Source organism: Siphateles boraxobius, unplaced genomic scaffold (genome assembly GCF_051911475.1).
Source record: "Siphateles boraxobius isolate OS27281-9 unplaced genomic scaffold, OSU_SipBor_1 20, whole genome shotgun sequence".
Taxonomy (NCBI): Eukaryota; Metazoa; Chordata; class Actinopteri; order Cypriniformes; family Leuciscidae; genus Siphateles; species Siphateles boraxobius.
In genome coordinates this window covers 2,987,167-3,006,572 of record NW_027508811.1, presented here as the reverse complement: position 1 = coordinate 3,006,572, position 19,406 = coordinate 2,987,167, and the positions used below count along the sequence as shown (strand labels likewise).

Sequence of the window (19,406 nt, the reverse complement as noted above, 5' to 3'; positions counted from 1 at the left end):
TAGATTGTCTCTGTAAAAATGCAAGAACTGCAGTAAGCAGAATGCAAAAAGAGAAAGTTTAAAGTTTCTGCTGGAAATGAAGCAAATCTGCAGCTCATTTATTCAGTGCAAAAACTGGTAGCCGTTGGGAATGCAACTTCTGCAGTGGAAAACATTTTTAGCATAAATTACAGAAGTCGCCCCTTAGCAAAGATCAGCCTTGGCCGTTTTTTTTTCCTCCATGTGGTTTGGTTCCAGAACGACCCATCTCCTCAGAGGTCTGCCCACCCTATCTCACCTCAACTGGGTTCTGATTTCATCAAACCTTCACGTCTTGGCTTAGATGCGAGATGAACCCTGTGGTTTTACTGAGGGTCTCATCCTGCTTTTTCTCTACTCCCTGTCCCTGATCTCATTTAATCTGTACCAGCTAACTTTCATCTTCCACCTCTTATCTCATCTAAATCCCTCGTTTCTCACCCTTCCTGTCCTTGCTGTATGAGTCTTATCTTTAGCCAAGCACAGGTCAGTAGAGCAACGTATGCGATGGGACATATGAAAGGACTGACATTTAACTGGTAAAGGGTCAAGAAAACATCAACAACACTATGACAGAAATACTGAGCAGGTCCATACAATGTCCAGTGAAGACTTCAAAATGTCCTGCAAGAGTCCATGAACAAGATGTGATTATTACAAGAAGATAACCAAATATTCATGATGGGAGTGTTGACCCCTCAAATACACTGTCAATTGCTGCATTCTACAGTCAAACATGCTAACCACTGATGTATAATTTTTTATATACCATTTCAGTTTGGAATATACATATTGAGGTCAGCAATGACATTAATACTTTTATTCAGCAAGGACTTAACACAATAAAATTTATCAAAAGTGACATTTATGATGTTACAAAGGATTTATATTTCAAATAAATACTGTTCTTTTGAACTTCTTGTTTATTCAAGTAAAAATGTATCAAGGTTTCCACAAAAATATTAGAGAGCACAACTGTTTTCAACATTGATAATAATGAGAACGGTTCCCTGTTAACGGAACTCGAATTGCGTCGTAACGCTGTGGGAACGCCTCTGCGTGACTGCGTCATGATACACGTATAAAACCAGTCCAATTGCGTGACGGGACGTCATGTGACGTCATCGACCAGGAAACTATAAAGCAGACCTGAAACAAATAGCGTCAGCTTCTGTGTCTTCAGCAAGCAGCAAGCACTCTATGTGAATCTATGTCCCTTGTTGTGTTTTTGTCTGTCTTAGAATTTGCTAGGTAGGAGTTTTCACCCAAATATATATATATATATATATATATATATATATATATAAAATGTCATATTGGCGAGCGAACAACATTTCAAAAATGTGTTATCCCTACCCAATCTACATCACGGGTGGGAATACACATGTATTGTGTGTTGTTCGTTTGGGAGCGCAGCACGCTCAGTCAGCCCTCGAAGGGGATGCATATGAGCATTGTTGTGAGACAGTTGAGAATACTGTGCTCCCGCCAAGCGGCAACATTCTAATCTGAAAAATTAAGCCTACCCGGAAGTGCGGAAAACGGCAATACATCGTAAAATCCACTAGGGGCAGGTCCCCAAAGGGAGCAAATGTCCATAGACCCCCATGTTAAAATGTCCGTTTTCACAGCATAAATTCATATTTTTACAGGTTGGTCCCATGGACTTTTATTGTATTTTTCGATAGGTTCCGAGTGCCTGACAACTGTGAAGGGGCGAATTTTTTTCTAACTCGTTAGTTTAGATCGTATTTAGATATAAAATGAATGGCAAATAAGGGCGTGGTTAACTTTGATTGACAGCGTGATTGACAGCTGGTAACCAAGTGGAATTCCTGAAATTTGACGTCTCGGCCATGATTTGACACAACATATCATACCACCTCTGTATCCTTTCTGAAAAGATTTTCCGAGATGGCGCCGCCCATACCCCCCATAAACGGCCTCAAAACCATTCTTCAGAAAGTCTATGGGTGACGTCACAGACGCTTTGTCCATATTTTTTACAGTCTATGGCTCCCGCTGATCGCTCTTTGAGGAGGGCGAATCAGCTCGCATTCCTCGCGGCTCTCGTCCCGCTTCTGCCAAGGCAGAGCGGCGGATCGACTCGTGGGGTTCGCAAATTGATCTGGCAGAGGGGTTAGAGAAAGGCTTCTCCCTTTCTCTGCTTTCACCTGCCAGGTGCCCTCACGGGCCGGTCTTCCAACCCCGCCTTCATGCCGGGGCGCAGAGGGTACCAGTGAGTTTTTACCCGAGGGTTGCTCGCTCCCTCCGAGGAGGGTTCTAGAACGGTTAGGCCAGTTGTTCTCTGCCGGTGCGCCAATTCAGGGCACTGTGCTTGCTTTTCAAAATATACCAGAGGCCAGTCTCGAGAGACTGGTATCCTTAGTAGATCTTCTAGCAGATTGGAAACGTCTACCAAATATATCTCGCTGGAGCGCTTCTCCGCAGGGTTATCCCCCATCACACTGAAGGTGTATGTGGCGGCATTAGCTGCTTACCACGTCCCTTTGAGTGGAGTATCTGTAGGGAGACACCCACTAATAACTTGTTTCCTTTGTGGCACTTTGTGGCTGAGGCTAGCAGTTCACACGAGGGTGCTGACATGGGACTTGGCTGTTGTACTAGAAGGCCTCTCCCTAGCTCTATTTGAGCCCACCGAGGAAGTTTCTGAGAATATCTCTCTAAAGACTTTTTCCTCGCTATTTCGTCTCTCAAGAGAATTGGAATTTCACCTAGATACACGTACACCTTCTCTTATGGCAGTGTGGGTATTAGCATTCCAACAGCGTTTGGACGCAGCTCTAGTTCCCTTGAAAGGGAACGTCTCGGTTACGTATGTAACCCTAGTTCCCAGAAGAGGGAACGAGACGCTGTATCACCCTGCCATACTCCCGGCATGCCCCTGATCGACTTGCTTTATCCTATCAGAAGCTGACGCTGTTTGGTTCAGATGTGCATTATAGTTTCCTGGTTGATGACATCACATGACGTTCCGTCACGCCGTTGAACTGGTTTCATACGTGCTTCATGACGCAATCACTCAGAGGCGTTCCCGCAGCGTTTCGACGCAGCATCTCATTCCCTCTTCAGGGAACTAGGGTTACATACGTAACCGAGACGTTTCTTGAGCATCAAATCACCATATTAGTATGATTTCTGTTGGATCATGTGACACTGAAGAATGTCAGGAATTCAGCTTTACCATAAATAAATGACATTTTTTTAAATATATGTAAATAGAAAACTGTTGTTTTAGGCTACGTTTACATGACAATGATGTACTAAAAATGTTTTTCATTTGCTTTAAAAAACAATCTCTGTTCAGACGGATCAGCGAAAAAGATTAAAAACACAGTTAGACAGCCAGGACAGTAGTTTGTGATGTCACTTTGTAAAGAAAAACGTAGGTGACTATAGACTTAAAAGGTAATATGACGTCACCTCTTTCACAAATCCACAGTTTTTTAGTTTACACAGAGGCGATTTAAAAAAAAACTCAGTTGAAAATGGTTTCACATAACTGACCCCTCAAATTTTAATAATCTTTCACAATATTAGTGTTTCTGTATGTTTAATCAAACAAGCATCAGATAAATCTTTCAAAAACATAAAAAAAAATTGCCCCAAACTTTTGAATGGTAGTGTACATCAGACAGTCAGTGAGTGGTGCATAGGCTTGCTGTGTGAGGCTGAATTATTAATATGCATACAGTGCATAGTTTATTTCTTTCTTTATAGTTCAAGGCACAATCTCATCCACATAACCTGCTCTCAAGCACTCAAGTCTTTCTCTAAGAGAGCAGAGCATCTATCCAGGGCTCCCAACTGTATAGCCTCAGGTCATCCTGCCCTGCTCAATGGGTCACATATGAAGTGTTTCAGTCAAGTTAAGACATCTTCCTGGTTTTATATCTTGCCATTCCAGCTGTTGCATACAGCATCATAGTAATAGCCTGTGACTGAAAACAGGATCTGACAACATCCTTGCTGGAAAATCCAGGCAAAACTATCTTAAAATAACCAATTGGGACTAGCTAGAACGTCCTGGTTGCGTATGCAACCCACCGTTCCCTGAAGGAGGGAACGGAGGACGTAGTCGACGCCGACTGAAATGGGATCTCGCTAGAGAGCCTGTCTTCTTCGAGTACTATTGAAAGAGCCAATGTAATTGGCGTGCGTGATTCGCATCACACACTCCGCCCCCGCGGCGCGGGTATAAATACGGAAGTGGATGCACGCACTAGTTGCTTTTCGCTGAGGAGCCGAGAGTAACCCGGGGTCAGCGGTGGTCCAGCGGTAGTGGCAAGGGGACTACGTCCTCCGTTCCCTCCTTCAGGGAACGGTGGGTTGCATACGCAACCAGGACGTTCCCTTTCAGTCGATAACGTCGGACGTAGTCGACGCCGACTGAAATGGGATCAACCATTGAACACGCCACTAACGCTGCCACCTTCCAGTGCCTAAACCAAAGCCTCCTGATGCCCCCGCAAACTTAAGGCGGGGAAGGACAGGGCTTAGGCCAGGGAAGTCACTGCTGTTCCTACAGGACCACTGGGAAAGCGTTCCCCGTACGTTGGAAGGAAGGGACGCTGCGGAAGCCACATCCAACCCAGAGGGAGGTAATGTGGAGAATCCACATATGAACTGGGCGGAAACCGGGCAGTCTAACATATGGAATGTCACTGGGGTGGCTCCAGCCTAAGACGGGGGGAGACACACCGGACAGTGACGGCAGAGAGACTCTGCCGAGGGAAGACACGGGCTCACCGCAGGGAGCCGTATCGTGGAAGAATACACATATGGGGTCACCGAAGGGACCGCAACATATGGACCCAGCCTAACACAGGTTCCACACTGCTTACGAGTGGTAGGCCTAACACCAGACGTTCCGCACGTCCGACGTCGGAGGGGTGTGGAGGAACTCAACAGGGTTCAATTTTAAGGGAACACAACTGGAGTAGAAAGGCGCACGTATCCAGTCCATAGGAGGGGAATGGCGCAGCAAGCCGACACTTGAACCGGGCTCACGGTGAAACTGGCTTCATGAGAAGGGAGCCCACGTGAGGCAGCGGTTCAACTAGGTGTCGTCCAGCCCCCAACTCTAGAATCTGTTTTAGCAAAGCATATCGTCAACGCCCAGGCGGAGCACTTTACACCCATCATAGAGGAGCTCAACACCTAAGTGGACATGTTGCATCTCGGACCTTTGCCGAAATGAAGGCAAGCACTAAGTGCAACTTTGCATGGAAACAGCCTTCCCTCTCTGCTGAATTCCAACAGATATTTGAAGAGCTGGTCTGAGGTCTATGACTTGCATTCTGTACACGTCCAAGCGAACGGACAGAGAAGCCAGGGCTGGATCTGCCTCCTCCAGGGCAGCGCTTGCAGGCTCACCACCTGCTCCTATTACGGGAGAGGGAGGAACCTTGGGCACAATCCGAGCCGGGGTCTCAGCTTGTGAGAGTTAGCCGGCCCAGACTCCAGGCACAATACGTTGACCGAAAGCGAGCAAGTCCCTACCCTCTAGTAGAGACCACGCGAGCAGGAGAACTGATATAACAGAATTTTTAACTCACTGCCTGCAGTGGCTCAGGGGCGGTCTCTGCAGTGCAGTCGCACCAGGGACAAGGCCCAAGAGGATAAAGAGGGACACAAGGATTTACAAGACCTTGCTCCTCAGGAACCTGACGATCAGAACGTGCTTCTGCATACTTCTGCAACACGATGAGCGTCGTTTAAACACCGAGGCAACATCATTTTGAGGGTGAAGGAAAACAGCCTACTGCAACCCATTTTGCAGGAAAGAGAGCACTGAAGTGATCGAAAGCTTTCAGGATCTCCTCTGGAGAGAAGACGCACTCAACGACTAGGTTCCACTTCTAAAGGCGTAAGCACGCTACCCAATTCTAGGGGGTGCTCGCAGAAGTGATGGTAACTATCACATGTTCTTACAGATGTAAGACCGCCCGGAATCTCCGGGGGAAGAACGCGTGTGCCATCGTGCCCCGTCCCCGAAAGAGTTTTCAGGGGAAGTCAGGAAGGCTGTTGAAGGGAACCAGGTCTAGTTGGGCCAATAAGGGGCAACTATGAAGACCTGTTCCTCTCCTGACTTGGCACGTAGGTGCAAGCGACGGGCGCAAAAGACAGGACCATTGCTCAACACAACATGTGAAGATCACTGGGCTTCAGGAGCATTTTCTGCTCAGCACTTGGGTGTGACAAGTTCACTGAGCTTCAGGAGCATTCCTGCTCAACACCTGAGTGTGATAAACTCACCGAGCTTCAGGAGCATTTCTGCTCAACACTTGAGTGCGAAGAACTTCACTGAACGACAGGAGCATTTCTGCTCAGCACTTGAGTGTGACAAGTTCACTGAGCTTCAGGAGCATTACTGCTCAACACCCGAGTGTGATAAACTCACTGAGCTGCAGGAGAATTTCTGCTCAACACTTGAGTGCGAAGAACTTCACTGAGCACCAGGAGCATTTCTGCTCAGCACTGCGTGTGTCGAATTCACTGAGCTACCTGTGATGAACTCACAGAGCTACAGGAGCATTGCTGCTCAACACCTGAGTGCGATGAACTTCACTGAGTTTCAGGAGCAATTCTGCTCAACATGAAGAGTGATGATTTCACTGACATGAGCAGGCGCAAGGCGACCATGAGTCGCAGTCACTTTTAGAAGGCTCACTGGGGTTAAACGCATTTCTGCGGGCCCCTGGGGCAGCTGAGACCCAGTGTTTGTCCAAGGGTAGTCCGCTCGGTTTACCCAAACACTGGCGGAAAAATAAAACCGGGGGGGCAACTGAGCGGCCCCGGAATGGTCATGACCCAGCCGGACCCAGGGGATGGAGTCTCCACTTGCCCTGGCTATAACTGTCGTGAGGCTCGATGGCGGCACGATTGAGTAAGCGGGAGGAGTGGAACAAGGCGCCCTCAGAAGCGTCTGACTCCAAGGAGGAGGTGACGGGTGAGTTTGTGACATGCAGGGGAAGCCTGCGCAACGGTCGCAATGTCTAACAACTCGAGGCACGAATGCCCATGTAGTCGGGGGTCGCCCAGGGCGGCCCGCCCCAAGATACCAAACTCCAGATTCCAACCGAGACTGAACGGGACACGGTGGAGGTTCCACTCGAGCCCGGCAGCCTCGGCGGCCCGTTTCAGTATAGCTGATAATTCTGGATCCGGCTCGGGCAACATTGAACTCCCGGAGGGAGACAATGCAGCCGAGTCATCATCTCTAGAAGTCAGCTCACCCTCCGATGCTGCAATCGGCGTCCTGTCCTCCAGGGGAGCCCCGAGTGAAACCGCTGGCCCACCCATTACAGATGGACCAGCAGACAACACAGGAGGCTCCAGTGGTTGCAGTGGAAGGGAGGAGTGAGGAGCCCACAGGGAATGGTTACCGGGCGGGACATCCAACACTATCCTCCGGTCACCCATCCCACACAGCACCCGAGGGTGGGGCATGGTAATGGGGACTCGCTCTCCGCGAACGAAGGCGAGTCTCGCCCTCAACACTGCGACAGTCATGTTCCCACAGTGAAAACATGAGCTGTCCACAAAAGCTGTCTCAGCGTGCTGTAAGCCAAACACGTGACACAACAGTTGTGACCATCAGAGAGAGACAGGGAACGACCGCACCCAGAAACGCACGGGCGGAATGACATCTTGAAAAAGACGCAAACGCACCCGTGTTGCTCTTTCAGAAAATAGGACCGTCACCAGTGCCGGAGCACACAGGGGAATGACTGCGGCAACACTGAACAGAGAACTGAAACAGTGAAGCACTCACTTTTCCGCCCTCTAACCAGCCATCAACACACACAAACATTTGAAATTTGTTGCTGTTAAAACAGCAGTTGAGAGCTCAAAGCTCGCGATCACCGCTGCACTCGCGCTGTAGAACACCAGCACTGGGAGAGTCTTCCTGAAGAACACCGACACACTCGCTCGTTGTAGACAACAGCACTCTCAGAGACATCAAACGATCGGCTCCGAAGCGAAAGGCAACTAGTGCGTGCATCCACTTCCGTATTTATACCCGCGCCGCGGGGGCGGAGTGTGTGATGCGAATCACGCACGCCAATTACATTGGCTCGTTCAATAGTACTCGAAGAAGACAGGCTCTCTAGCGAGATCCCATTTCAGTCGGCGTCGACTACGTCCGACGTTATCGACTGAAAGGGAACCACGGTCATTAGATGGCCTAGGATGGCCTAAAAGAAGTTGAAGACCATCTGGTAAATCAGACCTTAACCAACACCACCACCCCCCCCCCCCCAGCCCCTCCCCTCCCCTACCCTAAGAGAGTCAGGTAGGAAAATAACGTTATGGAGGGAATATTCAACATTTGAAGACCTCTGAGGTTTTCTGTTAGTTCTTACCAGGTCAGTGAGCTCAGGAATAGCCACACGGAATGTGATGGGGTAACAGTCCTGTGTGTTCCTGACCAGAACACACGGAAGGAACATGGGACCTAGATCATCTCCATCTAAAACATCCAGAGTTAGAGTAGTGGTTGCTGTGCGACGACTTCCTGGAAATGGAGCCCGGTCCTAGAAAGAAAAAAAAGCTGGCATGTTTCCATAGATACCTAGACCTTCGGACACAACGTTCACAGATCTGCATACAGAGAGACAGCAACAAGGATAATGAGAGCATAGAAATAGGTGAAAGGACAATATTTTTTTTACCCCAAAATATATTAATTGTTAAACGATCTACTCTATTTTCTTATTTAAATATTACTACAAGCATTTTTCTTTTTACTTAAACCTTAATTAATTAACATATATAATTTGTATATAAACAATTGTATCACTTTGAACTTTTTTAATCACTTTGAACTTTTAAACTTTATAGACCAACAGGTAAAGGAATCACAAAATGTAAATGTAGTAAAATCTAATTCACCAAGCTGTAATTATTGACTGAATTCCAATTCCTAGGGACTAAATAAATATTTAGAATCAAAGTTAATTCTTTCCTCCAATCAGATTTCAGTGTGAGAGAGAGAACTCAGTAACAAACCCATCCCCTCATTTTTCACATCCTGAAATGATTCAATTTTCTTCAAGGAGAGCTGTTCCAGCCCTGATGTAAGGCATTTATTTGAGCCATTTGGCTCTATGAAAACATGCTCACGGCCTCTGGGGTCTAGACACCTCACAGAGATGCTGTTCTAGACGGGTTTAAAGCTAGTTGTGTATGCAGCTCATGTGACAGTGAAGGGATGCATTTGGAAGTGAATCAGGATGCTGGTTATTCAGTGACAGATATAGGGAGGTGCCTGGAATAAAAAAATAAAAATAAAAAAAAACTCTCGAACACAAACTCACAAATTCAAAAACTCCTCCGTAAACTCACGAGTGCTATTTCCTCTCAACTCTCAAACTCCAAAACATAAACTTGAAAGTACACATTTTAAAAGTATAACCTCACCAATGCAAATTGAAAAACTCTCAAATGCAAGCTCAAACACTCTAAAATGCCAACTGAAACTTTAAACACAAACTCTCAAACAACTATACTCAAGCCAAAGTAACTAATAAATAAACACATAAATACAATTTCAAACAGCATTCACCTGTATACGTTCAGTTACATATTACATATTGTCAAAATTGGACAGATTTTTTGGTCCCACTTTATATTAAGTGGCTTTAAGTACTATGTACTTACATTGAAATTAATAATTTGATACAATGGACTTAGTGTACATACATGTTTTTTACATTGTACTTACATTTTGAAAATACCTACATGTAATTACAGCTGTAATTAATTTATGTAATTACATTTGTAATTACACAGTTGACCCTTCCCTTACACATTAACCTACCCTTAAACCGACCCATACATCACACCTGACCCTAACCTTACCAGTATCACATCTCAATAGCAGCAAAAGTGTTTTACAATACAACCTTGTAGCGACAATGAGAATGAACCAAACACAATTGAAGCTTTTAGGTGACTGTTCATACATAATCCCACAAAGAGTCTTCACATTCCAGAATCAAATCACCAGACCCAGAGCCATAGGCTCCAGCGAATCTGCAACCGGAAGGACCTTTTATTGTTTAACTAAAGGAAGAACGTTGTCAATGTTTTATAATTTGGCAAAAACAGATCTGTTCAGAAATGGTGAAACAAGAGGCCCTAACAAGAGGTCTCCTGACCCCTGCGACTAACAGACTACGACTTTCTTAAGGACCAAGATCCCATGACTAGGGGTGGCACGATCCGCTTTTTTTGCCTCCGATACCGATTCCGATACCTGGGACTCAGTATTGGCCGATACCGATCCGATCCAATACTAAAATAATAATAAAAAAAACAGTGCCAAATTACCTAATAAACTGTAACTGTATGCCTCACTGTGGGGAAGAGACTGGGATTATTCTTTTGTTAAAGGCATCAAAGCTTGACTTAAACATTATTTTCCTTACTTTGTAAAACAATACAGACAAAATATATACTATATAATTAAATTACATTTATTTAAAAATTTTAAGCACAACTTTTTAATGAAGCAGCAACATATGATACATAGATTGGACAGAACAACTAAGGCTATCAATAAACTGCCATTGCGCAAAAGTATTGTAATATGAAAGGCTCCAATTCAGAGCGGCACGAAACCTTATCCGCATCCCGTGCGCAGAACGATGCGCTCGAAGCAACATGGAGTCACGGCGCGCAGCGCGTCGCATTGAAAAGTTCAAAGCACAAAAGTAAGATATACATATATTTCTTTATTTATTCATTAGTTTGAGCCTTTTAACAGTTTTAAATTTCAGTTAATGTGCGTGTGAAGAGCAATTATATCGCTCTCTACTCCAGTGTTGTGATCACTGAGGAGTTGTGTTGTGATCTAACAGACACCCGGTTGAAAGTAACATGTGAAAGTCCAGCACGTTAAAGCCTTTTATGCAAACCATAGACCTTTATCTACATATCTACAGTATAATAATAGGAACATTGACTCATCTTGGAGAGAGTTTCATCGTGTTGACTGTTTTACCCGAGCGCGACGCGCTGTTTGAGTGCTGAGAATGACTGACAGCCGCAACGGAGGGAAGCACTTAGGTGAAGATTAATTTAACGATTTAAATCTGTACCTCACATTAAACTAATTGTAATGGCTTCAGAAATCTTGTAATACAGTACACGAAAACATTATAGTGCTTTATAATGTTTTTGTGCCTTTTGTGCTGTATAACATTAACATACGTAGGCTATACAATATCGGATCGGATTTGGATGGTCTCGTCTGGCGATACCCGATCCGGCAAATATTGCTAGTATCGGAGCAATACCGATACTGAGTATCGGATCGGCGCCCCCCTACCCATGACAGAGATGTAAAACAGATTTCTCCCTTCTTGAAGACCTTTGAATGACCTCATTGTTGAGACCTCTTAAAAACCACAGAGACAAGAGACTTTTCATATAAAAAATGCATACAATCATCACAAAACAATTCTTGACGAACTTATAATCAAACATCGTTCAACTACATAATTCTATATTATGTCTATGACCCCTGTATGTGTCTATTATGCTTAATCACATATAAGTCATCTAATTGTTGTAACTATTACCTGTGTGAATGAAAGTGTATCGTGTTTCCTATCATTATGCTCATATATTATTAATTCAGAAGGTGGCTTGATTGAAATCTGTGTAAAAATGTTTATGTTCTTAAAATGGAAATTATGTCTAAACTGAATCCTCTGTTCGAGCTGATGAGTAAGCAGACCACAGATAACACATGATTCACGATAAGAGAAAGGGGGGGGGGGGGGGGGGGGATAGAAAAGACCCTCTTCTCAAATAACCATATAGTATCTTATTGTCCGAATTCCAAATTCCTCCAGGAGGCGGGACAAAACACTTGAGTTTAAAACCTTAGACCGAACAGGACTTTAGTAGAATAATACTCTAGAAGAATAGAACAGAAGTCGGGCGGGCTCTCTCTCGAAAAAGGTCTCGGCAGAACAACAAGTCGGGTGGAGCAGACGATGGTTATAGTAACCATGTAGACGCGTAGAGACAAAGAACACAAATTAAGATCAGAAGAACGGGTTCAACAGCTTCATTCAAGCTGTCATCATCTACTCTCGTCTCAATTTTCTTTCTTTCCTAAGTTTTCCTTTATTTTCTCGTTAAAAGTCTCGGTTCTAAGTTAAGTTTTGCTGCAAAGTTTCGTTTTAACGTTTCAACTGCAAAACCAGCTTCCAACTTCAAAGACTTCCATTCTTCCGCGCCAACACACCACGTGACTGGCTGTCCAAGCTCCATCCGGGCACACGAGAAGATCAGCCAAACGAACGGACCGGGAAACCCCCTTTACAACGGAAAAGGAATCCCCAAAAGCAGCGCAAGGACAAGCAAGTAGTCTCCAGACTCTTAGCTGAACTGGTGTATATTGATAAAATTGCATAACCCGCCTAAGAAATGATAGAAGGGTAAAATTAATGATTGATGGTTCGTTCAGGTCATGTCTTATAAGTGCATATAGAAACTTGGGATTTCACCATCTCACTCTTAAAACTCAGTTCTTTCCTCACTCTCTTTCTTTCTGCAACTGGTATGAATGTATGTGTGCGTGTGTTTGTGTTAGATATTAGTTTTATGTTCTTGGATAACCAATAAAGTCTTGTTTATATTTTAAAGATAATTGTCTTGTGTTATGTGCTTACAGATTTATTGTCTTGAACTGCGATCTAAAGCTACCTATGCTTTTACCCTTGAATTATTTCTAAATTTAGCTGTTAGCTGGGAATTAGTCTTTCTTGGCCAGGGAGATATAATATTTCCTAGAATTGATAATTGTATATGCTTTCCGTTCATTGGATGAACTGATAAAATGATCATACTATTGATTCTGCCACAGTAAATTCTGAAAATAATTAAATTATTAATTATTGATCATAATCCGTTATGAAAAATAATTAGTTATATTTATACGGGAGTATAAACGCTACATTTTATTGGTGGAGAATGCGGGCAGTTTAACCTAAATTTTAAGCATATACGAAGTAATTTATCTTTTCATTTTGTGCGGATGAAAGATCCGTAACTCGAGAGTCTGTGTGTGACTTATGGAGAATGAATTGGAAATGAATGAGTTTGAATGAATTGGTCTTTCAAAGCTATACGTGTGTGTATCAGCCAGAGCAATTTACGAAATTATACTGCAGTAATTAAAATAACCATATAAGAACGAATATTCTCCTCACAGAGCGATGAGCGTGTTCCTCATCTAACGTTATATATTTTTATCCGATTCACAGTGCGTGTTCTCCTGCGATCCGTGATAAACATAGAAGCAGTTATATTTATCTGATTGTCAATGCGTGTTCCACTGCAATCCCAGTAATAAACAGCTGTTTGTCTATGTTTGCTTGTATGGTTGTCTGTTCAATGAATTATCGTGCACGCACTGCGTGTGTCCGAGTGTAGTTGAATAAGAGTTATTTTTATTGTGTTCAAGTAAAGCTTGACGTTGAAACTAACAAACAGTGAAGAACCCTGTTGTTTTGTGTTCTCAGATAACATTGCACAGAGACGATCCGCCAGAGATCGCTTTTATCCCATCTATATTACAGCGCAAAGCTGTCCTTTAAATTTAAACTCACTCTTAAAAAACTGAGTGAAGCCCCACGTCGTAAGAACAGCTACGAGTGGTGTCCCTTATTTGTACAGTTTGAAATGCGCCGACATTTCACGTGATATGATCGACTGTACGTGCATATTCTTTAAACATTGTTAAAATGCGCCGACATTTCATGTTATGCGTAACTGTTTACAAACTGTTGCAATTCACATGTTTGGCCACTAGCGTTTGTTTGGTCGCCCTAGTTACGATCGTGACACGGAAGTCTTAACCAACGCTTCCGGGGGAACTCTGACCTCTCGCATGATCTGGCCACTGTGTAAACAAACCCTTTGGTGGCTAAGCTAGCTACCCCTTTGCTAAGCTAACCTATGCAGGTGTTACAGTGAGGGCTATATGCGACGGCCTTAAGCATTATTTACGGTTATCAGCAGTACTAACCTCAGTGGTATACAGTGTCTGTGTGAACAAAGTTAAAGGGATTTAACCATTTAAACACATTGACTCTACACTTGTTGGTCTTTTCTTCTTTCTTATTTACCTTTCTCATATCTTAACCCATATTTTCCGTGAAAAGGAAGTCGTTTGCAATTATTAATTCCTTTAATTGCATTTTACATGAAAAAGAAAATACTGGTTTATGATTATTAATTGTCAAATTTGAATTTGAGTTAGAAGAGGAAATATTAAATGAAAAGGAAAAAATTATTTTCCTAAACAGGTAATTTATAATGATTTCTCGATTTATTTTTAATAAATCTAATTTCATAACTTCTAAATTTCTCTTTTAAATCTAATCACTTCAGGCGAATAAGTCTTAAACTTTCAAAGTTAAGAACTTATTCCAGAAACATTTTACCTATTACAAAATATTGTTAGACTCATACTTGCTCCTTATTGTTATTGCGTTGTATCCTCCTGTCCTCATTTCTTTCAGTTGTGGTTATAAACTTAACCATTCTATTTTACTTATTCATTTACCTCTTTATTTAATTTCCCTTTTTCTTATTTTATCCATTATCATTATTACTTTCTTTCATCTTTATTACCTTTTCCTTAACTTTTTTAACTTTAGCTTGGGAGTAACACACCTGAGCCTCAATATGAGACATTGGTATCTCACTACGAGCTTCAAATAAATCAGAGATAACCCTCTCTTACAAAGTTTTATTTGTGAATGTTTAATGTTTGGCAACTGTCAATTCTATACTCGTAGTTTGACAAAGGCTCCAGGAGCCATTTGTGGATCAAATCTCCTTCCCTCCTTCCCTTCTCACATCTTTCCTGTGCCGTCCTGCTTTATTCAATCCCGTTCTTCGCACTTGTAGGGAACATACCTGCGAGAACCATCAATTGATTCAAAAGAAAGAGAAAGATAATCTTTCCAAAGAAATCATTAGGTATTTGATTTTTAATCAAACCCTTTCTTGTTCTCCATACTCTCCCTGCATTTGAAAATGCATTTTTACAATTTGACATCTTATCCAAGATCAATTAACAGAGACAAGTGTTGAGCAACCGTCGCCTTCAAAGCATCCCTAGTGTAAGCGGTCCAACTGACGGTGTGTGGTGTCAATCCTGTCAAACTCAGAAAAGAGGTATCAGCATTATTATTGTATTATTTTTCGTTGTAAACATAAAGAATAATATTGTTTACCTTTCTGGAAACAGATTCTCTTTGATAGGAAGCATTTACGAGAAAACGTCTTGGTTACGTATATAACCCTAGTTCCCTGATAGGGAACGAGACGCTGCGTCGAAACGATGTGGGAACGCCCCTGCGTTGTGCGTCCTGAAGCACGTATGGAATCAGCCCAATGGAGAGATGGAACGTTTAAACTCGTAATGTGAGGACTATGTCACTCAACTGAGTAAGGGAAAAAGAGAAAGAGAGGTTAAAAACCAATTAAAAAAAACAAGAAAGAAAATTCTTAACTAGGAGAAATATTATTTCCCTTCCAAGGGAACTCGAGCTGCGTCAAACGCTGTGTGAACGCCCCTGCGTTGTGCGTCCTGAAGCACGTATGGAATCAGCCCAATGGAGAGATGGAACGTCATAGGCGGGTGACGTCATCGACCAGGAAACTATAAAGCACCCCATAAACACAAGCGCAACAGCTTCTGATAGGCCTGAAGGAAGCGCTAGCAGGAATGCCGGGAGTATGGTGGAATGACGCAGCGTCTCGTTCCCTATCAGGGAACTAGGGTTACATACGTAACCGAGACGTTCCCTTTCAAGGGAACTCGAGCTGCGTCAAACGCTGTGGGAACGCTAATACCCACGTCGCCATAGGACCAAGTGACCGCCATGTGAGAACTAGCGCACAGAGGACGAGAGCACCTGTGCCCCAGGGGTAGAACTTAAGTCTAGGTCGTAGAACTTAATGAAAGTAGCCCCTCAGAGGCCAAGCCCACAATACTGGGCGGGGGTGAAATATCATGCCGCCCGCCTGAGAGAGTAGATCCCTCCTGACCGGGAGCTCCAAGGGAGAGCCGTCCAGGAGAGAAATCAGGTCCGCAAACCATACTCGGGCCGGCCAGAAAGGGGCTACTAATAGTAGGCTGACCCCGTCCCGGCGAACCCTCTCCAGAACTTCAGGTAGCAGAGCAATCGGGGGAAAGGTGAACAGACGTGACCTCGGCCACGGCTGCACCATAGCGTCCAACCCCAGAGGGGCTGGATGGCTGATGTAAAACCACAGATGACAATGCGTGGTCTCCTTGGAAGCGAATAGGCCCACCTCGGCGCGACCGAAACTCAACCAAAGGAGCTCCACGACCTCGGGATGGAGTCTCCAATCCCCCGGCCTCGGCCCCTGTCTCGACAGGGAGTCTGCTACAACATTCAAATACCCAGGAAGATACATTGCTCTCAGAAATAGTAACCTCCCTTGGGACCACAGGAGGATCTGACGGGCCAACTTGTAAAGCCGGCGAAACCGCAGGCCCCCCTGATGATTTATATAAGAGACCACCGAAGTGTTGTCTGACTGAACTAACACATGATGACCTCTCAGGTCTGCTAGGAAGTGTTTCAGAGCCTGGAACACCGCCAACATCTCTAGACAATTTATAAGCCGTGATAGATGATGGTCCTGCGACAGCCCTTGGGCTGGACGACCACTCGTGACCGCCCCCCACCCTGTGAGGGAAGCATCCGTCGTTAGCGTTACGCGACGACAAAGAGCCCCCAACACAGGCCCTTTGAATAGGAACCAAGTTTCGTTCCACATGACCAGAGCACGAAGGCAGCGCCGCGTGACTTGACCGTGCGGAGCGGATTTCCCCTCGGGGAGAATCCCTTGGTCCTGAGCCACCACTGTAGCGATCTCATGTACAACAGGCCGCAAGGTATAACGTCGAACGCTGCTGCCATCAGACCCGACAGTCTCTAAAACTGTTTTACAGTAAGTAGCTGGCCTAGCTTTACTTGTTTCACAGCTGAGAGAATCGAAACGATGCGGGTCGGAGCGAGTCGCGCCTGCATCGAAACCGAAACCCAAACGACACCCAGAAAAGTGGTCTTCTGAGGAGATAATACACTTTTCTTTGCGTTCAGCCTCAACCCCAACTTCCTGATAGGAACGAGAACGACATCTCAATGTCGAACCGCCATCTGCTCTGTCTGAGCTAAAATCAACCAATCGTTGATGTAATTGAGGACACGAACACCCTGAAGCCTCAGGGGCACTAGTGCTGCGTCCATGCATTTTGTGAAAGAGCGGGGAGATAAAGCTAGGCCAAACGGAAGAACCCTGCGCTGGTCCACCTCGCCCCCGAAGGCGAATCTCAGGAACTTCCTGTGTTGTGGAAGGATGGAAATGTGGAAGTACGCGTCCCTTAGATCTATCGTGACAGACCAGTCCTCGGATCTGATTTGTGACACGATCTGCTTGATAGAGAGCATCTTGAATTTTGGCTTCCCTACCGAGTGATTCAATAGGCGCAGGTCTAAAATTGGACGCAACCCCCCATCTTATTTTGGAACGATGAAATATCGGCTGTAATAGCCTGACTCCACACTGGGAGGAGGAACCCGTTCTATAGCCTCCTTTTGAAGGAGTGCTTTCACCTCTTGTTCCATAACCAGAGCCTGCTCGGGGCCCATCACTGTAGGCAGAACCCCTCTGAATCTAGGTGGACGACACCTGAATTGGATAGCATAATCCCTTTCTATTGTCTGCAGGACCCAATGAGATATTTTTGGAAGGCTTTTCCACTCTGCCAGAAATTCTACTAAGGGTACCAGTCTCTCGAGACTGGCCTCTGGTGTAACTTGAGCAGCAAACGCAGCGCCCTGTAACGGCACACCGGCAGGGAACAACTGGTCTAACCGCTCTGAAACCCTCCGCAGAGGGAGCGAGCGTCCCTCGGGAAATCGCTCGCTGGGACCGTCTGCGCCCCGGCCTGACGGCAGGGTTGGCAGAACGGGCCCCTGAGGTACCCGAGGAAGAATGGGCACCGTAGAAAGAGGTGAACACCTTTCCGCCTCGGTGGGGACCACCCTCAGTGTCCTGCGCGCCGTGGCGTCAGGACTTCTTCTTAGCCGAAGCCTTCTTAGCTAATATAACTGTCCTCAGATCAGTTCTATTACTGGGAGATTTCGGCTGAGAGTGCCGCGGCTGAGCCCACTGTCCAGCAGGGGGAGCACGAGACGCGACACTCTGCTTCAGCGCCCTATATGATGAGCTCGCAGACGGCCGGGGCTGCTCCCGCTCAGCAGCCCCAGGGCCCTGAATTTTTAAAGGGAGAAATTTCTTAAAAGCTGTTGTTTGCTTTTCCTTCTCCTGGAATTTATCGATGACAGAATTTACAGCATCGCCAAATAAACCCAGGGGGGAGAGAGGAGTGTCTAAAAGGAAAGCTTTTTCTTTTTCTTTTATATTTGTCTGATTTAACCATAGATGTCTTTCTGCGGCCACCAGAGCTGCCATAGATAGACCCACTAGCTTGGCCAACTCTCTGGTTGCGCGCAGGGATAAATCAGCAGCCTGACGCAGTTCGCGAACCACGTCAGCACTGACCTCCTCACTCTCACTCATGTCCCTCAGCAGGTCAGCCTGGTATGCCTGCATAATAGACATAGTATGCAGACATAACGCAGCCTGACCCGCCGCCGAATACGCTTTACCCACAAAAAACGAAATATTTCTTTTTTAAGAGGCTTGGTGGGTAATGCCGGTGCCTTCACAGATGACGCAGCCTCGAGGGAGAGAAAACTCGCAAGCGTCTCTTCCACGCGAGGCATAGCCGAATAACCATATGATTTTTTCCCCACAATATTAGAATAGGTTTTTTCCACGATTTCGACACCTCAGTGTGGAGATCAGGAAAAAACGGCAAACACCGGCGTGGAGGTTGCACTCGTGACGGCAAAAATCTCTCATCTAATTTTGATTTAGAAACAGACTCCTGTCTAGTCACTGGCCATACAATGCTGAGTTTTTCTACAGCTCTTGTTAATACCTCCACTAGCTCATCACTTTCGGGAGTGTAAGGTGGCGAATCCTCCACATCTCCCTCATTTATAACTGGTGCCTCAGCCCGAGCGGAGAAACCGCAGCGCGTGCTTCCGAACACGGGACTGAGGCACTGGATCTCACAGGTGAAGGGAGTGATAAGGCAGAGCCCGTCTCTAACCCCGCTGAGAGATCCATCTGCGATCCCCACGATACGCGTCGTCGCTCTGCCTCGGCAAGAGCGGGACCCGAACCGCGGGGAGTGCGCACCGAACCGCTCTCCTCGAAGAGCGCCCGGG

At 45.2% G+C, this 19,406-nt stretch overlaps 1 protein-coding gene across 1 annotated transcript in view; it reads right to left on the bottom strand.

Moving 5' to 3' along the window:
* pcdh15a (protocadherin-related 15a) overlaps positions 1-19,406 on the bottom strand; it is a 365,233-nt gene that overhangs the window by 168,112 nt on the left and 177,715 nt on the right. Inside the window, exon 9 of the mRNA XM_077236392.1 lies at positions 8,409-8,579. Coding sequence (XP_077092507.1) covers positions 8,409-8,579 — 171 coding nt within the window. The remainder of the gene's footprint in view (positions 1-8,408; positions 8,580-19,406) is intronic.